The sequence below is a fragment of the Coccinella septempunctata genome, chromosome 1, assembly GCF_907165205.1.
Source record: "Coccinella septempunctata chromosome 1, icCocSept1.1, whole genome shotgun sequence".
NCBI classification, from domain to species: Eukaryota; Metazoa; Arthropoda; class Insecta; order Coleoptera; family Coccinellidae; genus Coccinella; species Coccinella septempunctata.
This window is the reverse complement of record NC_058189.1, coordinates 70612867-70631685: the sequence shown is the minus strand read 5'-3', so window position 1 is coordinate 70631685 and position 18819 is coordinate 70612867. Positions and strand designations below refer to the sequence as shown.

Sequence of the window (18819 nt, the reverse complement as noted above, 5' to 3'; positions counted from 1 at the left end):
TTAAGATCTACGATAATTTAGAAGATGCACGACTCGAAAGTTGTCCTTCGAGAATTTCCCAAAAAGAGTTAAGTTAAGAAATCTAGACCGTCTAGACCGAACGGTTGAACTGAGGTCGATGAAATTGCGAGGTTTGTTACTAGAAGAGTTGCTCTTTCAGAATATTTATCACATTAAGATCTACGATAATTTTCCTGGAAGATACAGGACTCGAAAGTTGACCTTCGAAAATTTCCCAAAAAGAGCTAAGTTAAGGAATCGTCTAGACCGAACTGTTGAACAGAGGTCGATGAAATTGCGAGGTTTGTTACTACAAGAGTTGCTCTTTCAGAATATGTATCACATTAAGATCTACGATAATTTTCCTGGAAGATACACGACTCGAAAGTTGACCTTCGAAAATTTCTCAAAAAGAGTTAAGTTAAGGAATCGTTTAGACCGAACTGTTGAACGGAGGTCGATGAAATTGCGAGGTCTGTTACTAGAAGAGTTTCTCTTTCAGAATATGTATCACATTAAGATTTACGATAATTTTCCTGGAAGATACACGACTCGAAAGTTGACCTTCGAAAATTTCTCAAAAAGAGTTAAGTTAAGGAATCGTCTAGACCGAACTGTTGAACGGAGGTCGATGAAATTGCGAGGTCTGTTACTAGAAGAGTTTCTCTTTCAGAATATGTATCACATTAAGATTTACGATAATTTTCCTGGAAGATACACGACTCGAAAGTTGACCTTCGAAAATTTCCCAAAAAGAGTTAAGTTAAGGAATCGTCTAGACCGAACTGTTGAACAGAGGTCGATGAAATTGCGTGGTTTGTTACTAGAAGAGTTGCTCTTTCAGAATATGTATCACATTTTCACCTACGGTTACTTTTGTTGAGAGATAAACTACTCGAAAGCTGACCCTAGAAAAATCACGAAAAAGATGAGGTTTGTTGAGTATTCGTCAAGACCGAACGGTTGCAAAGAGGTCGATGAAATTTGGATTTCTATCACTTGAAGAGCCCCTTTTTTAGGAAAGGTTATACAGGGGCAACTAAATCGAAATTTCCGCTGCTCTTCGAACAGTTCGTGCTTCGTATTTCGCGTACCGATCAATCTCTCTTCATCCTTGTTTCCCCCGCCGGTTTGTCGGCATCTTCAAGACGTCTAATAAAACAAACTAACAGCCGAAAACCGAAACGGATTTACGAGCCCGGTCCACTTAATCAAACCGCTCTGTTTAGCGTGACGGAATCTCTAGGAGGCGCGATCAGAAATAGGTTGGTTATCTGTGACGCGCAAAACACGTGAGCGCGTCCAAACTCAATTGTAAAACCGACGTGTCGCGTCTTCCGCGGATTGATTTACGGCGTCGACGCTACCGTGAAAATAAACAGCGTTCAAACAAGTCCGTGACGGCGCCCGAAGGAACGCAATAAAAGCCTCAATTATTTTTCATCCCGGCGGCGGCGTGTATTGTAGCTGGGTGTCGTTAGTGGCACGAATTTACGCCGAAAAAGACGTGACATGGAGTTTCCCGATGGAAGATATTTGCCGCGACATATATATTCATCATGAACTTGGTTCATTGTTCGGTAGACAGGCACCTATTCAGCACAATCTGCCGAAACAATCATGTTTTTTCCTTGGTTATGATAGATAGCTATTCATACTTTTATGATGAAGGTTTCGAGCAGCTGGCAGGGTTTACTTTTGATACAAGTTGATCATCCTCATGCGAATTGCATGAAATAGCAAAATTCGCCAATTTCCCTACTCTCCTCATCAAAATTTTGATGATCTTCTACCTCAATTTTGTATTTTATTGCTATAATTTCAAGACCGATAATAAAATTTTAAGCACCACCTTACGTTCTTCATATATCGATGCAACAGTTCCAAAAGAACGATTTTCTATTATAGCCGTAGTATAGCCCACTTTCCTATACCATCAATCAGTTTCATATCGCGTGAAATTGTGAACACCTGTATAAAATCGGATAAGAATCGCTAACAATCTCATTAGATTATACGAGTTACTATTCGGGACGTACAAGAATTTCACGGTATATACGTCATTTCTTAACGGCAAGATCGGATCTCAGATCGCGATGGAACATAAATCCCAAACGGTCAACATCAACCTATAATGAAGCCGAATTTCGTCACGCAACATGGAGTAGAACATCGTCGAAACAAGCGGGGACCCGCCAACAACATCATTCCTGCTGAGGTTTGGGGACATGTAGAGAAATGCCACGATTTAGATGCACGAAAAAACGTATTCGTCATTTTGGCCCGTTAGGTCTTTGAAATTGAGACGAAAGAGGTTGTAATCTGCAGCAATTCATTCAGCAATTGAAGAGGAAAGTAGAGATGGTATCATATTTTTATTCAGTATAATTTTTTCAATTCTTTGTTCGTTTTCGTGGCTGCTGTTTTTTTTTTTCAGGCGTAGATATGTTAGCCTCATCATAAAAGTAGTTATTACAGTCCAGCCTGCAGATTGATAGACTAGACTAGCAAAGCAGGCCTGACAATACAGGGTGTATTTGAAGGTGAGACATTTTTTTCAACAGAAGCTAGAACTGGTCAAAATGAAGCGTTTCACCAAAAATCACCTTTACAAAACTTTCAAAATGACAAAGTTAGAAAAGAAATTGAAAATGATTACTGAAACAGATCGTAAAACGACCCTAGAACGTTTGTTAGCTGAATTATCGCACCTCATGCATCTAATCCGATGAACTTGGTACTGAACCATTCATTGTCCAGCCATATGTTTTGTTTCGTTTTTGCGATGCCGGAGTCACCTTCCACAGACCCGTACTTGAAATTCAATGAAATTTTGTCGAACTTACTCCGAGATTGGAATATGAGTATGGTTATGCTCAGAAACTGGAAGTACGTTTGTGAATGCTTCGAATAATAAGAGCTTACTCAGAGTAAGATTGTGAACGCAACCTAGGGGTTGTATCTCATCCATCTTGGATATTTTATATGATCAACTTACTTTGATGAGTTCTACCTTCTGTAAAAAAAAGCCCCACCTTTGAAAACACCCTAGAAAGTTTTTTGCCGAGGTGTATATTACATTTTTTCGTCGATCTCACATACATTTATAAAACTTTCTCAATTCCCTCGTAAAATCTAACAGATTTCGTAGATGATTAATTTGACAAGAGCAAATGACAGTAATTGTCACAGGCACTTATTAATCGCCTCTATCGTATTTGTTTCTAAGAGACAGAGCGGACGAAAAGTGTTTACGGACGAAATGTATCTGATGCGGACGAAAAATACTTCCCATCAAAAATAGTCGACTTTTCTTTGGGAAATTAGTACGTAAAATGCCATTATATGTATCATATGTTACCTTTTGGCTTTCATGTAGATTTATCTAACATTGTGGTAGAGTTAACATTTGAACTGACTGCGCCCATTTTGCCTGAACAATCAAATCATCCATGTAAATAAATGAGAGTGGTTCAATTACACAACTCAAATTAAATGCTTGTATGTAGTTTCCTTCAACCCCTGCACGTGTATCGCTATTAAAACGACATCAAGTGAATATAAGGATTAAATTAAAACCTAAATAAACGCACTCGCGTTCCCATTGAACCCAAGGACCTGAACAGAAAAGGTACAAGATTATTAAAATCGCATTGAAGAAACTGCCCGAGTACACTTTCTCCCTTTATTCCCTTACCAGCGTAGACAAAAAGTCTCTCGCTTAGCCGAGAAAAGGGGCAAACTCATAATTGTCATTCTCCGGGAAAAATTCGACACGAAGAAAACATTTTCAGCGATGAAGATGATACGGAAACAATACCGCGGATGGAAACTTTGCGACTAGGCCCGTCGAGGAATGAAAGGAATGAGCGAGGAACAATAAACCGAAATTGTTGAATTCCATGCGGGGAGTGCCTCACGCGAAGCCATTAAATTTTCTTTGTTTATACTGGGGAATGATTAATGGGGAATATTGAAAAGGAGGTTATCTGCATTAGACTCGGTTTCGAACCCGCTCTGACCCGGATGGAAATTAAGTCGGGGGATCGTGTTAACTGTTGGTTTTTTGCTCCATGTTTCGAATGAAGGGTGAATCTTTGACTCGTACGAATATTTTCATAAACCATTTTTTGAATTTCACAGATAATTTTCAATTTTTGAACATCAAATTACTTAAAAAGGCCGCACTGTACTAGGAAATGATATGAAAAACACTTTTATTTCACAAAACGTTCAACTATACATTAGTTTCAAAAGTTCCTTCAAATTCAGCTTGAGCAAACTCATGAGAAGCAAATTAGCACTCAGATAATAAGAAATCGCCTCAGAGAATATGATTTAAGGCCTCGTGTTGCGGCAAGAGGCCCAGCACTTACCCCAGCCCATCGAAGGGCGCGATTGGATTTTGCGAGAGAGCATATCCATTGGGAAGAGGCCGATTGGGAAAGAGTTCTCTTCACAGATGAGTCTAGATTCTGCCTCTACCATTGTGATCGACGTTCCCTTCTATACAGACGTCCACATGAAAGATATGCTCAGTGCAATTTCCTGAATTCTACTGGTTTCGGGGGAGGATCGATTATGGTATGGGGTGGAATATCTTTGACTGCTCGCACAGACCTAGTGGTCGTTGATAATGGAGCTATGAATGCTGATAAGTAGGTATATAAGGAACATTCTTGAAGAGCATGTAGTGCCATTTGCCCCATACATTGGTGGAAATTTCATTTTTATGGACGATAATGCCAGACCCCATCGTGCGCGCATCGTTCAGGAGTACCTTGAAGAGGTTGAAGTCTCTCGAATGGAATGGCCAGCAAAAAGTCCAGATCTCAATCCGATTGAGCAGGTTTGGGACAACCTCAATAGAAGGCTGAGAAGAATCCAACTCGGAGAAATCTGGGAGGGATTAGATCAGAACATTTTAAGATCACTCATTTTGAGTATGAACCGTCGTTGCCGAGCTGTAATTAACGCAAGGGGTGGAAATACCAAGTATTAAATCACTTATCAGCATTTCAGTATTTCGAAAATTGTTCATTTCTCTTCTTTCACATGAGATTCGGTGAAATCCTGAATTTTTCTTCCATTTAATGTGTCTTGTTTCGTTCAAAACTTTCCCGAGAGAACATAAAAAAGAAGTTATAAAGTCAATGTGGAGTTAACTTTCATTAAAATTGAGATTTTCAGAATGCGCGTTAATTTTTTTGCGCAGTGTATTTTCCAGGTGCGAATTCAGAGAAGCGCATTCGCCAATTTGCAACCTCAGGATCAGGAGCATTTGCGATATGTCTACAAGCTACGCGTGACGTTCAAACGCCAAAACTAATACGAAATATATATCCCATCCTTACGGTGGAAATTCCTGATGAATCGACATAACCCAGACGTCAACCACGCGGTCATAAAACCGCCATGAAAGGGCAGAAATCCAGATACGCTTATCCGGGACTTTTTCATGACGCTCAACGACTGTAACTATGGTCGTATACACAACACAGCCGAATGAGTGAGCCCTCCTGAAAAATTGATGAAGGCCAGCATCCACGTTTCTTGCGAGAGGACGGCTTTGGCCCCGCCGGAGCTCAGATTCGTCGTAAATATTAGATGCCGACGGGATTCCGTATTACACAACGCGCTGTCCCATGAAATATAAAATACACGCCCATTCCGGTTTTCATTTTCCGCATTAGGAAGATTAAAAAAGATTCTCGGGCCCTGTGTTCGGTTAGCATCATCCGCCAGGGGGGGCGTTGGGATAGGAAATGGCCCGCTGGAAAATTCATTACGATTCTTCGCGTCTTCGCTGCTTCCGCAGACAGAAAGGAAATTGCTGTATGGAAATCTCACACTTCGGTCTGAATGCTTGTGTTTATGGTTATTAGACTCCGGGACTGTATAAATAATAAATTCATTTGAACTCTGTGATTTTCCAAGAGTTCACAATACTGGAAAGTACGAGGATGTATTGATATCTAGTTAGCCTAGACCAGTTCCATGCATTCAAAAAATATTGCGTTACCATAGCAACGAACAATAACTCATTCGAAGTGTCAGTGTGATGTTTGAGGACAGAAGAGTAAACCAGAGTTACGCAATAAATTAAAAGAAAGAAGATGTCCACAGAAATTGTGAAAATCGAAAAATTGGAGTATCGAGCCATAATTAAGTACCTTGGTCATCAACATCCTTCGTATGCGACCGTGAAAAATTGGACTACAAGCTTCAAAAGAGGTAAATTTTCCATTGAAGTTGATGACCGATCGGGAAGGCCAGTTTCTGTGTCAGTCCCCGAAAATATCGATGCAGTTCATGACATGCTTTTATCAGACCGTCGAATTGGGCTACAACGGATATCTGAAGCACCGAGTATTTCATACGAACGCGTTCATTATGAGGTTAACGTCAATTTGGACGTGAGAAAAATTGCTGCAAAATGAATGCCCAAATGTTGACCAAAAGCGTGCAAAGGTAGAAGCATCGCGTTCGATCTGTGACCGATTTGAAAACGATGTAGACTTCTTAAACCGAATTGTTACTATGGATGAGACTTGGGTGCATTTCGACGATCCAGAAACAAAGCAACAATCGATGGAATGGCGACACTCTGGTTCTCTAAGACCTTAGAAGTTTCGTGTCCAAAAATCTGCAGAAAAAGTTCTTGCTTCAGTTTTTTATGATTGGCATTGGGTAATCATTATTGATTTTTTTGGTAAGGGTAGAACAATAACTGGAGATTACCATTCGACATTACTGACCACTCTACGGAAAAAATTAAAGAGAAAAATCGCGGAATGCCTTCCAACGGTGTTTTGCTTTTGCAGGACAACGCCCTGCACACAAATCTCATGTTGCTATGCAAAAAATTCGTGATTTAGGGTTTGAATTACTGAAACACCCCCCTTATTCGCCAAATTTGGCTCCATCCGACTATCATCTCTTTCCTCAACTAAAAAAAGTTTAAAAGGTCGTAAATTTTCATCTAACAAGGAGGTAATAAAAGCTGCGGAGGTCTGGTTTGCAGAGCACGAAGAAACATTTTTTTTGAAAGGACTAGAGACGTTGCAGGTTCGCTGTAATAGATGTATCAAATTACGAGGAGAATATATTGAGTAATAAAATTTTGTTTGGTTCTATAGTAGGCTAAGAATTGTTCAATATATCCTCGTCTAGTGGATCGATGAAGTGTAGAGAGTGGAAGTTTGTTAGTACGGCACTTGAAGGTTTCCAGGCTAAATCTCTGATAAAAGAAGAGGGTTCAACTGCTTTCGAAGGAGGTTCCATATGTGTAGGTTGGTTGTTTTGCAGAACGCCAATATGAACAGCCAAATATGTCACTGATGATGACTGAGAGGAAAGATTTGCAGTCTTAGTATATTACTATTTTACCCAGGTATCGTTCGAAGAGTTTGAAGGCTTCATGTTCATCATTGAAGGACAACAGGTACTCGTCATATGAAGAATGAGGGCGAAATACCTGCATAGTTGGCTCTCAACGAAGATTAACACAGATTATATAACCCAAGGCAAGAAAAAGGAAAGCCCGACCTACGTGTATTTATAGTTAATATGCACGACACGTGTTAACGTTGAAGAACCCTTGCTCGATCCGCTTGTCATGTTTAGTCGTGTTATTAAAACCGTGATGATGTTAATCTCCTAAACGTAGTTAATTTACCAGTTATTCTCCGACGTTTACGGAAAACGAAAGACCTCTTATCTGAGCTGAAAAGAAAGATATTACAGTCAAGTTATTAAATCGTCGTAATCATCCAGAATATGAATTCTGATGAATTCCAGCAACGGTTATTATTGTTTCATTTCGCGGAGTTGACTGAAAGCTAGGGATTGAGCTGAAAACGTCCCGATGATGAAAAACACCAGAAGGAAATCAATTCTGAGTTACGCAAAGGAAATAATGGGATATTTCAATTCTTACGTCAGCTTGGTTATCATGAGATAAGACGAGTTTCTCATTTTATAATTTGGGTAGACTCCTTCGTAGCTCAGCTACGGAAATTGAATTATATTCAGCATTCGAGAAATTTAGCTACCTACCCTTGCATACTCGTCACCCGAAGAAAATTATTCTTATCTATGTATGTACGAGGATATATTGAGAAATTTTCAACCTACTATGAAACCAAACAAAATTTCAATGTCAAAATATTTTATCACTGAACATATTCTCCTCTTAAGTGGATACATTCATTACAGCGAACCTGCAACGTCTCTAGACCTTTCAAAAAAAAAATGTTTCTTCTTGCTTTGCAAACCAGACTTCCACAGCTTTTATTACCTCCTCGTTGGAAGAAAATTTACGACCTTTTAAACTTTTTTCAGTTGAGGGAAGAGATGATACTCGGATAGAGCCAAATCTGGTGAATAAGGAGGGTGTTCTAGTAATTCAAACTATAAATCACGAATTTTGTGCAAGGCAACATAAGATTTGTGTGCAGGGGCGTTGTCCTGCAAAATCAAAACACCTTTGGTTAAATTTCCGCGTCTTTTCTCTTTAATTTTTTATTGTACAGTGGTCAGTAATGTCGAATAGTAATCTTCGGTTATTGTTCTACCCTTATCCAAAAAATCAATCATGATTACTCCATGGGAATCCCAAAAAACTGAAGCAAGAACTTTTCCAGCAGATTTTTGGACACGAAATTTCTTAGGTCTTGGAGAACCAGAGTGCCGCCATTCCATCAATTGTTGCTTTGTTTCTGGATCAAAGAAATGTATCCAAGTCTCATCCATAGTATCAATTCGGTTTAAGAAGTCTACATCGTTTTCAAATCGAGCACAGATCGAACGCGATGTTTCTACCATTGCACGCTTTTGGTCAACATTCAAACATTTGGGGATCCATTTTGCAGCAATTTTTCTCATGTCCAAATTGAAACGAACTATATGATGAACGCGTTCGTATGAAATATTCAGTGCTTCAGATATCCGTTTTAGCACAATTTGACGGTCTTATAAAATCATGTCATGAAATGCATCGATATTTTCGGGGACTGACACAGAAACTGGCCTTCCCGATCGGTCATCATCTTCAATGGAAAATTTACCTCTTTTTAAGCTTGAAGTACAATTTTTCACGGTCGCATTCGAAGGACATTGATCACCAAGGGTATTAAGCATATCTTCGTGAATCTGCTTACCTCTTAACCCCTTTAAATACAGGTACTTGATGATAGCTCGATACTTCAATTTTTCGATTTTCACAATTTTGGTGGACATCTTCTTTCTTTTAATTTATTGCGTAACTCTGGTGTACTTTTTTGACCTCAAACTATTCTTTTAATGCATGGAACTGGTCTAAACTAACAAGATATCAATACATCCTGGTATGTGCAATTCTAACGAAAGTCTGGAGAAACTTCTTACTCAACTTGTCCCTGTGCCTACACAGACGTGCTTCATGATCCATTTTTTGCTTCGTGATTATTGCAGTCCCAACTAAAATTTCGCGTTCCACAGAAAAACATCAGCGAACTTTTTCTGATCGCCATAGCGCTTTCCAATTAACGCCGACCCCGCCGTCTATTGAAAAGGATCAACGGGAGCGCTGGCTGGGAAAACGAGACCAATTTTACGCTGATTTTCATCATCTACAGTTTAAATTCAATATAGTCGGTCGCATGTGAAGTCCTTGATTTTCGCGAAGGACTCGGAAGCGAGGAGTTTGAGAGACCGAGCCGAATGCGTCAGAATTCAATTCGTGAAAAACGGAACGACTGAAAATGCGCGAGAAATTGAGATGAATCTCATCAGACGCGGAGATTCGGAAAAGGTTGGAAATTTCTAAAGGTAACAGTCGACACTTGGCGAGATTTTCCTCGGTGTATTATCTAGAAGAATTATGATATAGTCTCAATGAAAATTTGGGCTCATTTATTTCCTAATAGGATGATGAATACGTAGATTTACACGCAGAAGAAAAATTTCGTTTGGTAAAGCAAGAAGGGTTATGATAAGTCTCATAAATAAGGCTTCGGAATATGTGACATCTAGTTTGAATCTAAAAAAGGCGTTCAAGGCTTAACAGAAACATATAAACCCTTTAGGTATGACATATGGATCAACCTTAAAGACTCTGAAGAAAGATGAAGGTGTACACTGCCATAAAAGTGAACTAAAATCAAGTGATCCTCGCTGTTGCCATGGTTTTAATGCTTTCATGTTGTTTATGAATTGACTGATGATCATCCTTTTCATCTCATAATAATGGTCATTATGTATTTCAACCAGGAAAGCCTCCAAACATTTGAATGAATATCGTAGGTGTAACCTACTACCAAAAAATCTTATCAATCTTAATATTTTCTTAGAACCAAACGTAGGATTTTCGAGGATCGAACCCGAATTAGAAAAAGAGATCTTCTTGGCGATCCACATAGCTCATCAAAACGAGAGGAAATCGAATCATTGACGAACGTGAATCGTTAACGAAAAAGTCCTGGAAACGTTTGATTCTCCGCCGCAGGATACAAAAACGTTTTCGCACAAGACATCATCAATCAACCTGGAGGTGGATCCGTTTCTCGCAAGAAAATAACGTGGTCTGATTTTCTATTTTCCGTCAGAGCTCAGGGTGAGAACCACGGAGTCTATTTGTAGACAAGAAAAAGTTCGAAGAACGGTGGTGGAATCCGATGGGCGTTTGCCAATAAGAAGGGGGTATTTTTTTCCTGAATACGAGTTGAATAAATAACGCTGGAAGGAATTTTTTCATGTTTCATCCCCCATATGGTGACATTTATCCGAATCAATCAATTGGCTGAACGTTCACAATGAGCACACCATTAGCACTGAAGAGAGATAGTGAATCCTAAATCTAGATAAGGATCAATTATCCCGTTGTATGTTCCTCTTTTCGTAGCAACTCTCAAGTTGAAATTTTTGAGCATTCTATGTTTATTCTTGCTATAATACAATAATACTGCTCATAGAGTGTTCATTTTTAATTTTTTCTTCATATTTCTCTCCCTCCCTCGAAGTTGACAAAATATTTGAGAAACACTAAGATATATTTGCATAAACTTTGCATCGTTTTCGAGCACGGTCTCATCTTCAACCCAATTAAGATTCCCAATTGCAAATCAGTTCGTTTCCGAACCTGAGAACAGTCTCACGCTAATTGGTAACTCTATAACTGGAGCGGTTCAATACCGATATTTTTTGCTCGAAGAAAAGGACTCTCTCATTGTTAGGGGCTGATATTAGCCTTGTATACAAATCGGAATGAATCGAAGATGTATTTCGATCTGAATAAGAGATAGAACGTTTTCATGAAAGATGGTTTTCAATTGATTCACTGAAAATAGTCTTACCAGAGGCAACGCATTTTACTTAGGAAAGATCATTATTCAAGTAAAGAGTGTATTTATTTTGTCTGTGCTTTCTCTTTCATCTCTATTCTTACTAGGAATCGAATAATTCAAGAAGCTTTCACAACTGTAATGTAAAAGATACATCAATCTTCCATTATAAATATATTGATATTTCCAAGTACAACAAGAATGACAAAATCAGTGGAATCATAGTAGTTAGGGAAGCGACGATGCTAAATCGGGATTTAATCGAGCGTCGTGGAGACCTACTGGATTTTGAAGATAAGATGGTAGAAAGAAAAAAAGGTTCTATGATGTATGCACTTTCAGCGGTGGGGAAAGCGTCTGCAGGGTCTCGAAGATGTAAAAGTAAATCGTCAGATGTATATACTCGATCGTGTCAGATTAAGATACTGTATATGCTCTAGGTGTTTCTGATAATAAATTCATGCTTATCTGACAGTTTGCGCGGTGGGACTGGCCGTACGGAAGAGTTGAAAATGGTGAAAAAAAATTTTTTTCCAGCGTTCCAGATTTTTGGAGGATATGTTGATTGGACCCAAAGGAAGCTACTTTTCAGGTTACTGACAATTTGGACGTAACGCAAGGTCACAGCGGTCCTTTGAAAATGTAAAAAAAATCGTTATTTGTACATACTCGAGCGTGTCAGATTTTCATACATTAATTTGGATGTTGTAGATGTGTTGACCCATTAATCTGACACTAATCAGAGGGGGTTTTCTTAATCTGAAGGTACTATTTTCCAACGAGTTAATTTTCGCTTCAGCATGTATCGCTAAACACCTTGCATTAATCGCCATATATCTCAAAAACGTTTGAACGTAGGAAAAATTGCTTGGGATAGAAAATGTTATGCTCTACTACTTTTATGATGAATGCGAAAAAGATTTGAAGCCCAGGGAAGGAGATAATTCCAAAAAACTGATTTTTGTGACTTTTATGGCCAATTTTTATTGTTTCGGCTCGCTAAAACTGTCAGATTATATTTTTTCCGTTATTCTTGAATCATTAGCTTCAAAATAAGAAAAAACGCCACCGCGCTCGAGAATGTACACGTGACGTTATTTTTTTGCAACTTTGGCGCCCTCCCACACATTTTCGTCACGCTTAAATTGTCAGATTGAGAGAATATATATTATACTTTTCAACAAGTAGTTAACCACATACAGTCCCTGGCCAGGTTATTAGACGCACTCAGGATTTTTTTTTTATTTACTGGTATTGCCCGAGGAAAAAGCAGAATATTTGAATTTCATTTCCACAGAATGTCAGTTTTATCTACGACTCTCATTAAATTGTTCTATTTGGCATTTATTTTTGATGTTGTAGTATTAGTACTTAAGTATGAATCAGTACTATGTCTTCCAGTGGACGTCTTGCATTCTGCAGGTTCGGACGTTATTTCGATAATCCACATATGAAATCATTATCCTCGAATGCAGCAAACCGAACAATTCTGCATTGATAGTATGAAGCTCTCATAGCTACACAGGGTGGCTCAGCAAAATATTAGAATTTCATGTTTAATCATCAATAAATCAATATTTTTTATTGAATATGATATATTATATGTGAAAACCATTTACAGATGGAGTATATGTAACATATACATTCAATTTAATAACTCAATATTGAGATTTTGCATCGAATCAATGCGTCTAATAATATGGCCAGGGACTGTATATCTTAATCTGACATGCGCAAGTATGTACAATGATCGTTTTTCTTACTATTCTGACAGGCTGTTCTAGACAATTCCCCCTATATACAGGTCTGTTATTTAGTAGAGGTACTGTACAGGGTCCAAGGTATCTCCCCTTATATTAATCTGATATGCTCGAGTAAATCCTGAATTTCCCTCTTGGACTCCTCAACTATAGTAGTGCCATCTGTTGAATCACATTATTTTGTTCCATTTCTGCGATCACTAATGTTACAACTGAAAGTCTAGCTTTTCTCTGCTATATAATCTATAACCGCCTTAGTTGATACCGATTTCATTGGGTTCCATATTAGACAAAAAGGAGTCACAGCTGTCGAATTACCGATGTAACTCTGAAATGATCCATCCCGAAACAATCGCGTCTGGCTTTTTGAGCGATACCTCCTTGATTGATGAACGGAAAAGCCGACCGTTTAAAACGACAAGTGGCCGTCGTCGTGTGGACAAAGAGAGGTCGTCGAGAAAAGTTGGCCATGAAACAAACAGCGGGGGTTGATCGAGTGTTTCACCGAGGACCGATCGCGACGGGAGATATCAATCATCCGGAAGATTTCTACCCGATATTTAGCCGGGATCGTTCTCGGAGAGAATGATCCGGCTCGTTTGTCACTCTAGGTGGCAAACTCGAGTTTTTACGGGGGCACTTATCGGCGCCGTACAGGCTTCTTTATAACGGAAGGGTTTTTCCGAAGTCGGGGTTGCGCGCGCGAGGTTCTACATTAGCAGTAATCAGGGGAAATGGAGGGTTTATGTGGACGTAAATTGCCGAGGCTGATAATGAATCGCCGCAATGTAATTCTTTTTCACTGATGGAGAAAAACAGCGTATAACAGATGATGGTGAAAGAGGGAACGAGATTTCTCCATTCTGTGTTAATAATCATGGGATAGATGAATAGCTTCTTCATAAGCCATTCATTTTCTACGATAAAATTCATATTCAATAATGGTGTCATTTTTTTTATTTCCTGTCTGATCCGAATTTCTATTTTTTGGCGTTGCCCAAAATATGTTGGGTAGAGCACTAACTGGTTCCCAAACTCAACTGAACTGGGGATCTCAATTAGATCGGAGGGATATAGCATATAGCAAGAGATATCGTAGATTGAAACTCGCGTTTTTTGAAAAATGCCATATGGAAAATATAAACGAAAAGAGATAGGCTTTCAAAATTGCTCGCAATGGATTCAGCGTGTTCAAAAACCCATATTTCCGTACCAAAATTCCGAATATCTGGCACTGTATTCAAGTGATTCCATCTATTTTTCGATAGTCACAGTTCGAGAGGTGTTTCTCTCAATAAACATAACCGTAGATGGAAATGTGATACATATTCTGAAAGAGCAACTCTTCTAGTTAGAAATCTGGAGATTTTATCGAGCTCGATGCTCGTTCGGTCTCAAGTGAAATTTGCAATTTTTGAAAAATGCAATTTCCGAGATGAAAATCTAAACGAAAGGAGATAGGCTCTCAAAATTGTTCGCAATACATTCAGAGTGTTCGAAAACCTATATTTTCATACCAAAATTTCAAATATCTGGTCCTGTTCAGAAGAAAATATTTTTTTTTGTTTTTCCACTTTTCATTTTTAGGTTGACTTCGTTGAGCTCTCTGGAGTGCAATTTTCTATTGAATCATCAACTGTTTGGTTTTCTAGAATCTTCAAAACAAATTCTATGCACTCCATATCCTGATTTTTAGACAGAGTAGCAAATAGGTCATTTTAGGGGGGTCTAACCCATAGCTCATTTTCGACCCAAAAAAAATCGAGATTTTTGAAATCGAGTTTTTGTGCTAGGGAGGAAGCCTAGGCCACGCTGATTATATAACCGGAAATCCCAATTGGATCAGACGAATATAACAGGAGATATCACAGATTGAAAATTGCAATTTTTGAAAAATGTCATTTCCAAGATGAAAATCTAAACGAAGGAAGATAGGCTTTCTGAATTGCTCGCAATGGATTCAACGTGTTCGAAGACCTATATTTCCATACCATAATTCCGAATTCGGAATCATAATTCCGAATATCTGGCACTGTTTAGTAGAAAATAATTTTTTTCTGTTTTTCCACTTTTCATTTTCGAGTTGACCTCGAAGAGCTCTATGGAGTGCAATTCTTTATTGAATCATCAACTGCGTGGTTTTCTACAATCTTCAAAACAAATTCTATGCACTCCATATCCGAGAACAGTAATAGAACATCCTGATTTTTAGACAGAGTAGCAAATGGATCATTTTAGGGGGTCTAACCCATAGCTCCGACCCAAAAAAATCGAGATTTTTGAAATCGAGTTTTTGTGCTAGGGAGGAAGCCTAGGCCACGCTGATTATATAACCGGAAATCCCAATTGGATCAGACGAATATAACAGGAGATATCGCAGATTGAAAATTGCAATTTTTGAAAAATGCCATTTCCAAGATGAAAATCTAAACGAAGGGAGATAGGCTCTCAAAATTGTTCGCAATAGATTCAGAGTGTTCGAAAAACTATATTTTCATACCAAAATTTCAAATATCTGGTCCAGTTTAGTAAAAAATAATTTTTTCTGTTTTTCCACTTTTCATTTTCGAGTTGACTTCGAAGGGCTCTCTGGAGTGCAATTCTTTATTGAATCATCAACTGTGTGGTTTTCTAGAATCTTCAAAACAAATTCTATGCACTCCATATCCGAGGACAGTAATAGAACATCCTGATTTTCAGACAGAGTAGCAAATAGGACATTTTAGGGGGGTCTGACCCCTTGCTCATTTTTGACCCAAAAAATAGAGATTTTCGAAATCGAGTTTTTGTGCTAAGGTGGAAGCCTAGGCAACGCTGATTATATAACCGGAAATCCCAATTCGATCAGACGAATATAACAGGAGATATCGCAGATTAAATTTTGCGATTGTTGAAAAATACCATTTCCAAGATGAAAATCTAAACGAAGGGAGTACGGCTTCCGAAAATGTTTGCAATAGATTCAGAGTATTCGAAAACCTATATTTTTATACCAAACTTCCAAATAACTGAAACTGTTCACGAGAAAATATTTTTTTTCCAATTTTCATTTTCATGTTTACTTCGAAAGGCTCCCTGAAGTGCAACTCCCTATTGGACCATGTAGCTCGGACTTACGAGATTTGGAGATTCGACCAAATCATGAAATGTAAACTCCGGCGGGAGTCGGGACGGCCACAGAATGCTGAAAGCTTTCATCCCGAATAAATAGCAGAGACGAGGTTGTATGCAAACTTGATAATGAGACGTTCCTAAATAACAGACGACTACATACAAAGAACGCCCTCTTTAAGCGAACCCACACGTTGTAATTAATCCCCACTATATTTCCATTCGGTACAAAATAACAATACTCGTGCCAAAGTAATTGTCTGCGAAAATTAAATTTCGTATAATACGGGCAATTTAACGAACATACCGACGAAAGGAACGTGTCAGTGGATTTTCCATTCTTCCATATTATGTGAGCTTTTATTGCTACGAATTACTCTAATTCTACTTCGCGTTGTCCGCTATAACGTTACAGGGCGTGGTCATTACACGTGAATGATTAAAACATTCTATTGCATTGAATTATTCTTTAGTAGAAGCAAATGAGATTATTTTTCGTTGACCTCAAGGAGAAATGACAATTTACTATTTTGAAAGGGAGTACTTTTCGTCCGCAGACACTTTTCGTCCGTCACTATAATGCGGTACGGTACGAGAACGGGGATTGAGTCGGTTTCGTGAATCTTTGATTCAATAAAAACATCATGTGATAATAACTGTCATTTGCTGAAGTCGAATTAATTCTTCTCTAGATTTTACGAGCGAATCAAGAACGTGGTTTGAATTTCAGTGTGTATAATAATCCACAATCGATAGTGATATGGATATAGGTAAAATTCCTCCAGAGCTGAGGGAAATGGCAACTACGGCGACGTTGCCGAGGCCAGCAAACATACTAATCGTTATATACTTTCTTGAAGGCGAAAAATGCAATAAGCGCCTCAGTAAAAACCTGTCTATTGTCTGGCCTGTTGGCAAGTCTTGGCTATCTATTTGCAGGCTCGATTATTGTGAAATATTTGTTCCCAATCATAAAAACCAGCAAAGTATCGCTACTGAATGGAATTTTCTTATAGATATAGAATTTGGAGAATACTCACTGAATGGTTGTGGTCTCGATCCGAAGTGTGGCTCCTGTAATAAGGGTTGTGGTCTTCCATTGCTTGTGTTTTCTTTCACTGAAACAAAAAGGTTTCATATAAATAAATCTCGATTTCGAGAGTTGTCATAAGGAGAAATACTATGTACAGGGCGGGCAAAATTCGATGGGATTGAATAGAAGCTCCGGTTTTCAGAAGATGGGAAATGGTCAAAACTGTATCCCTCTATCACCTTTTGTTTATTTATTTATTTATGAATCTATCTACATGAAACCATTGTAGATAAGCTTATGACCTATCAAACTTACATGGGGGTTTTCAAGTTACGAGTGCAAAATTATTTTTCCGTAGTCAAAGATTTTGTCAGTCCGTCATTTCACAGATATAGGGTGAGTCTATGACTCGTTAACAGTAGATTCTTGAAGTCAAAAGAAGCACTTTTTTACTTTACATTTTCTTCCCGAATCGGCTCAGTTTAAAAGATACAGGCTGTGGAAAAACAATAAAATATTTTATTTTTAGTTCTACCTCACAAACGGTTTTATCGGAAGGAAATGAGTTTGGGACTATAGTTTTTCATTCACTTGATTAATCTTTTTCGAACACAAGATATCACCCACGTCTTCCAGTGTTCTAATTATGACCATTACTTACCATAAAAATACCAAGAATTCAAAGAACCCAATTCTTGCAACTAAGTTGGGCACTATCTAATAAATATTTGTACGTTCTGCTAAATATAAGTATTCTTCATCATTTCTCGTATAATGCACCATTTTCGAATAATTTGATGTATAAAAATTCAAAAGTATCGGTGAAATTTGAAAAATTGGTTACACTGGTTCAATACGACAATGTTAAAAAGACCCACAGATGTGAATTATCGTAGATTTAGCTTGTTATTCTGAAGGTAATTTTGTTTTTCCAGAGGTGGCACAGCTCATTATGAAAACTTAGAATGGCTATATTTTTTTATCAGGTCTGAATCGGGAAAAAAAGGTATAGAAAAAAGTGGGTCTTTTGATCTCAAGTATCTGGTATTGAAATATTTTTACGAGTGAAAGACGCACCCTACATAGTGGTAGTTTGAATATAAACCTCCCAGCAAAAATCAAAAATAGGGATCTCTTGATTTTGCCTAGAGTATCGAGAGTTTTTTGCATTTTCCAGAAAAATTCTGTTACATTGGCAATACCTGTAGTTTTGAAAACTTCTTTAACTGTCTTTGTTCAATTCAAAAATGTGAACAATTTACAGAAACAGTTTTAAAAACAAATTCTCTTCTTTGACTTTGGCAACATTTTGAAAAACGGACAATTCTCAGTTCTCCATACATCAAACAATAAATCCCCGACATAAAAACATCGGACTGATCAATATTGAGCCTCACATCAAAGACGGGCTGAATCGGAAACTCGATAACGAATTATCGATAATCCGAACGCACAGATGAATCGTTGTATTTAATGAACGAGCATACATACCTACTCATTAAATCCCTCCGATCCATTTCGTACATCCGAATCCGCCGTCACAAAGGACCTACCCACGACAAATCCCCGAAACTTGAGAAATGAATGGCCGAAT

The 18819-nt window shown here is 38.3% G+C and overlaps 1 protein-coding gene across 1 annotated transcript in view; it reads right to left on the bottom strand.

Moving 5' to 3' along the window:
• LOC123318664 (heterogeneous nuclear ribonucleoprotein L) overlaps positions 1 to 18819 on the bottom strand; it is a 132266-nt gene that overhangs the window by 22716 nt on the left and 90731 nt on the right. Inside the window, exon 6 of the mRNA XM_044905352.1 lies at positions 17233 to 17310. Within this exon, the coding sequence (XP_044761287.1) occupies positions 17233 to 17310 (78 nt within the window). The remainder of the gene's footprint in view (positions 1 to 17232; positions 17311 to 18819) is intronic.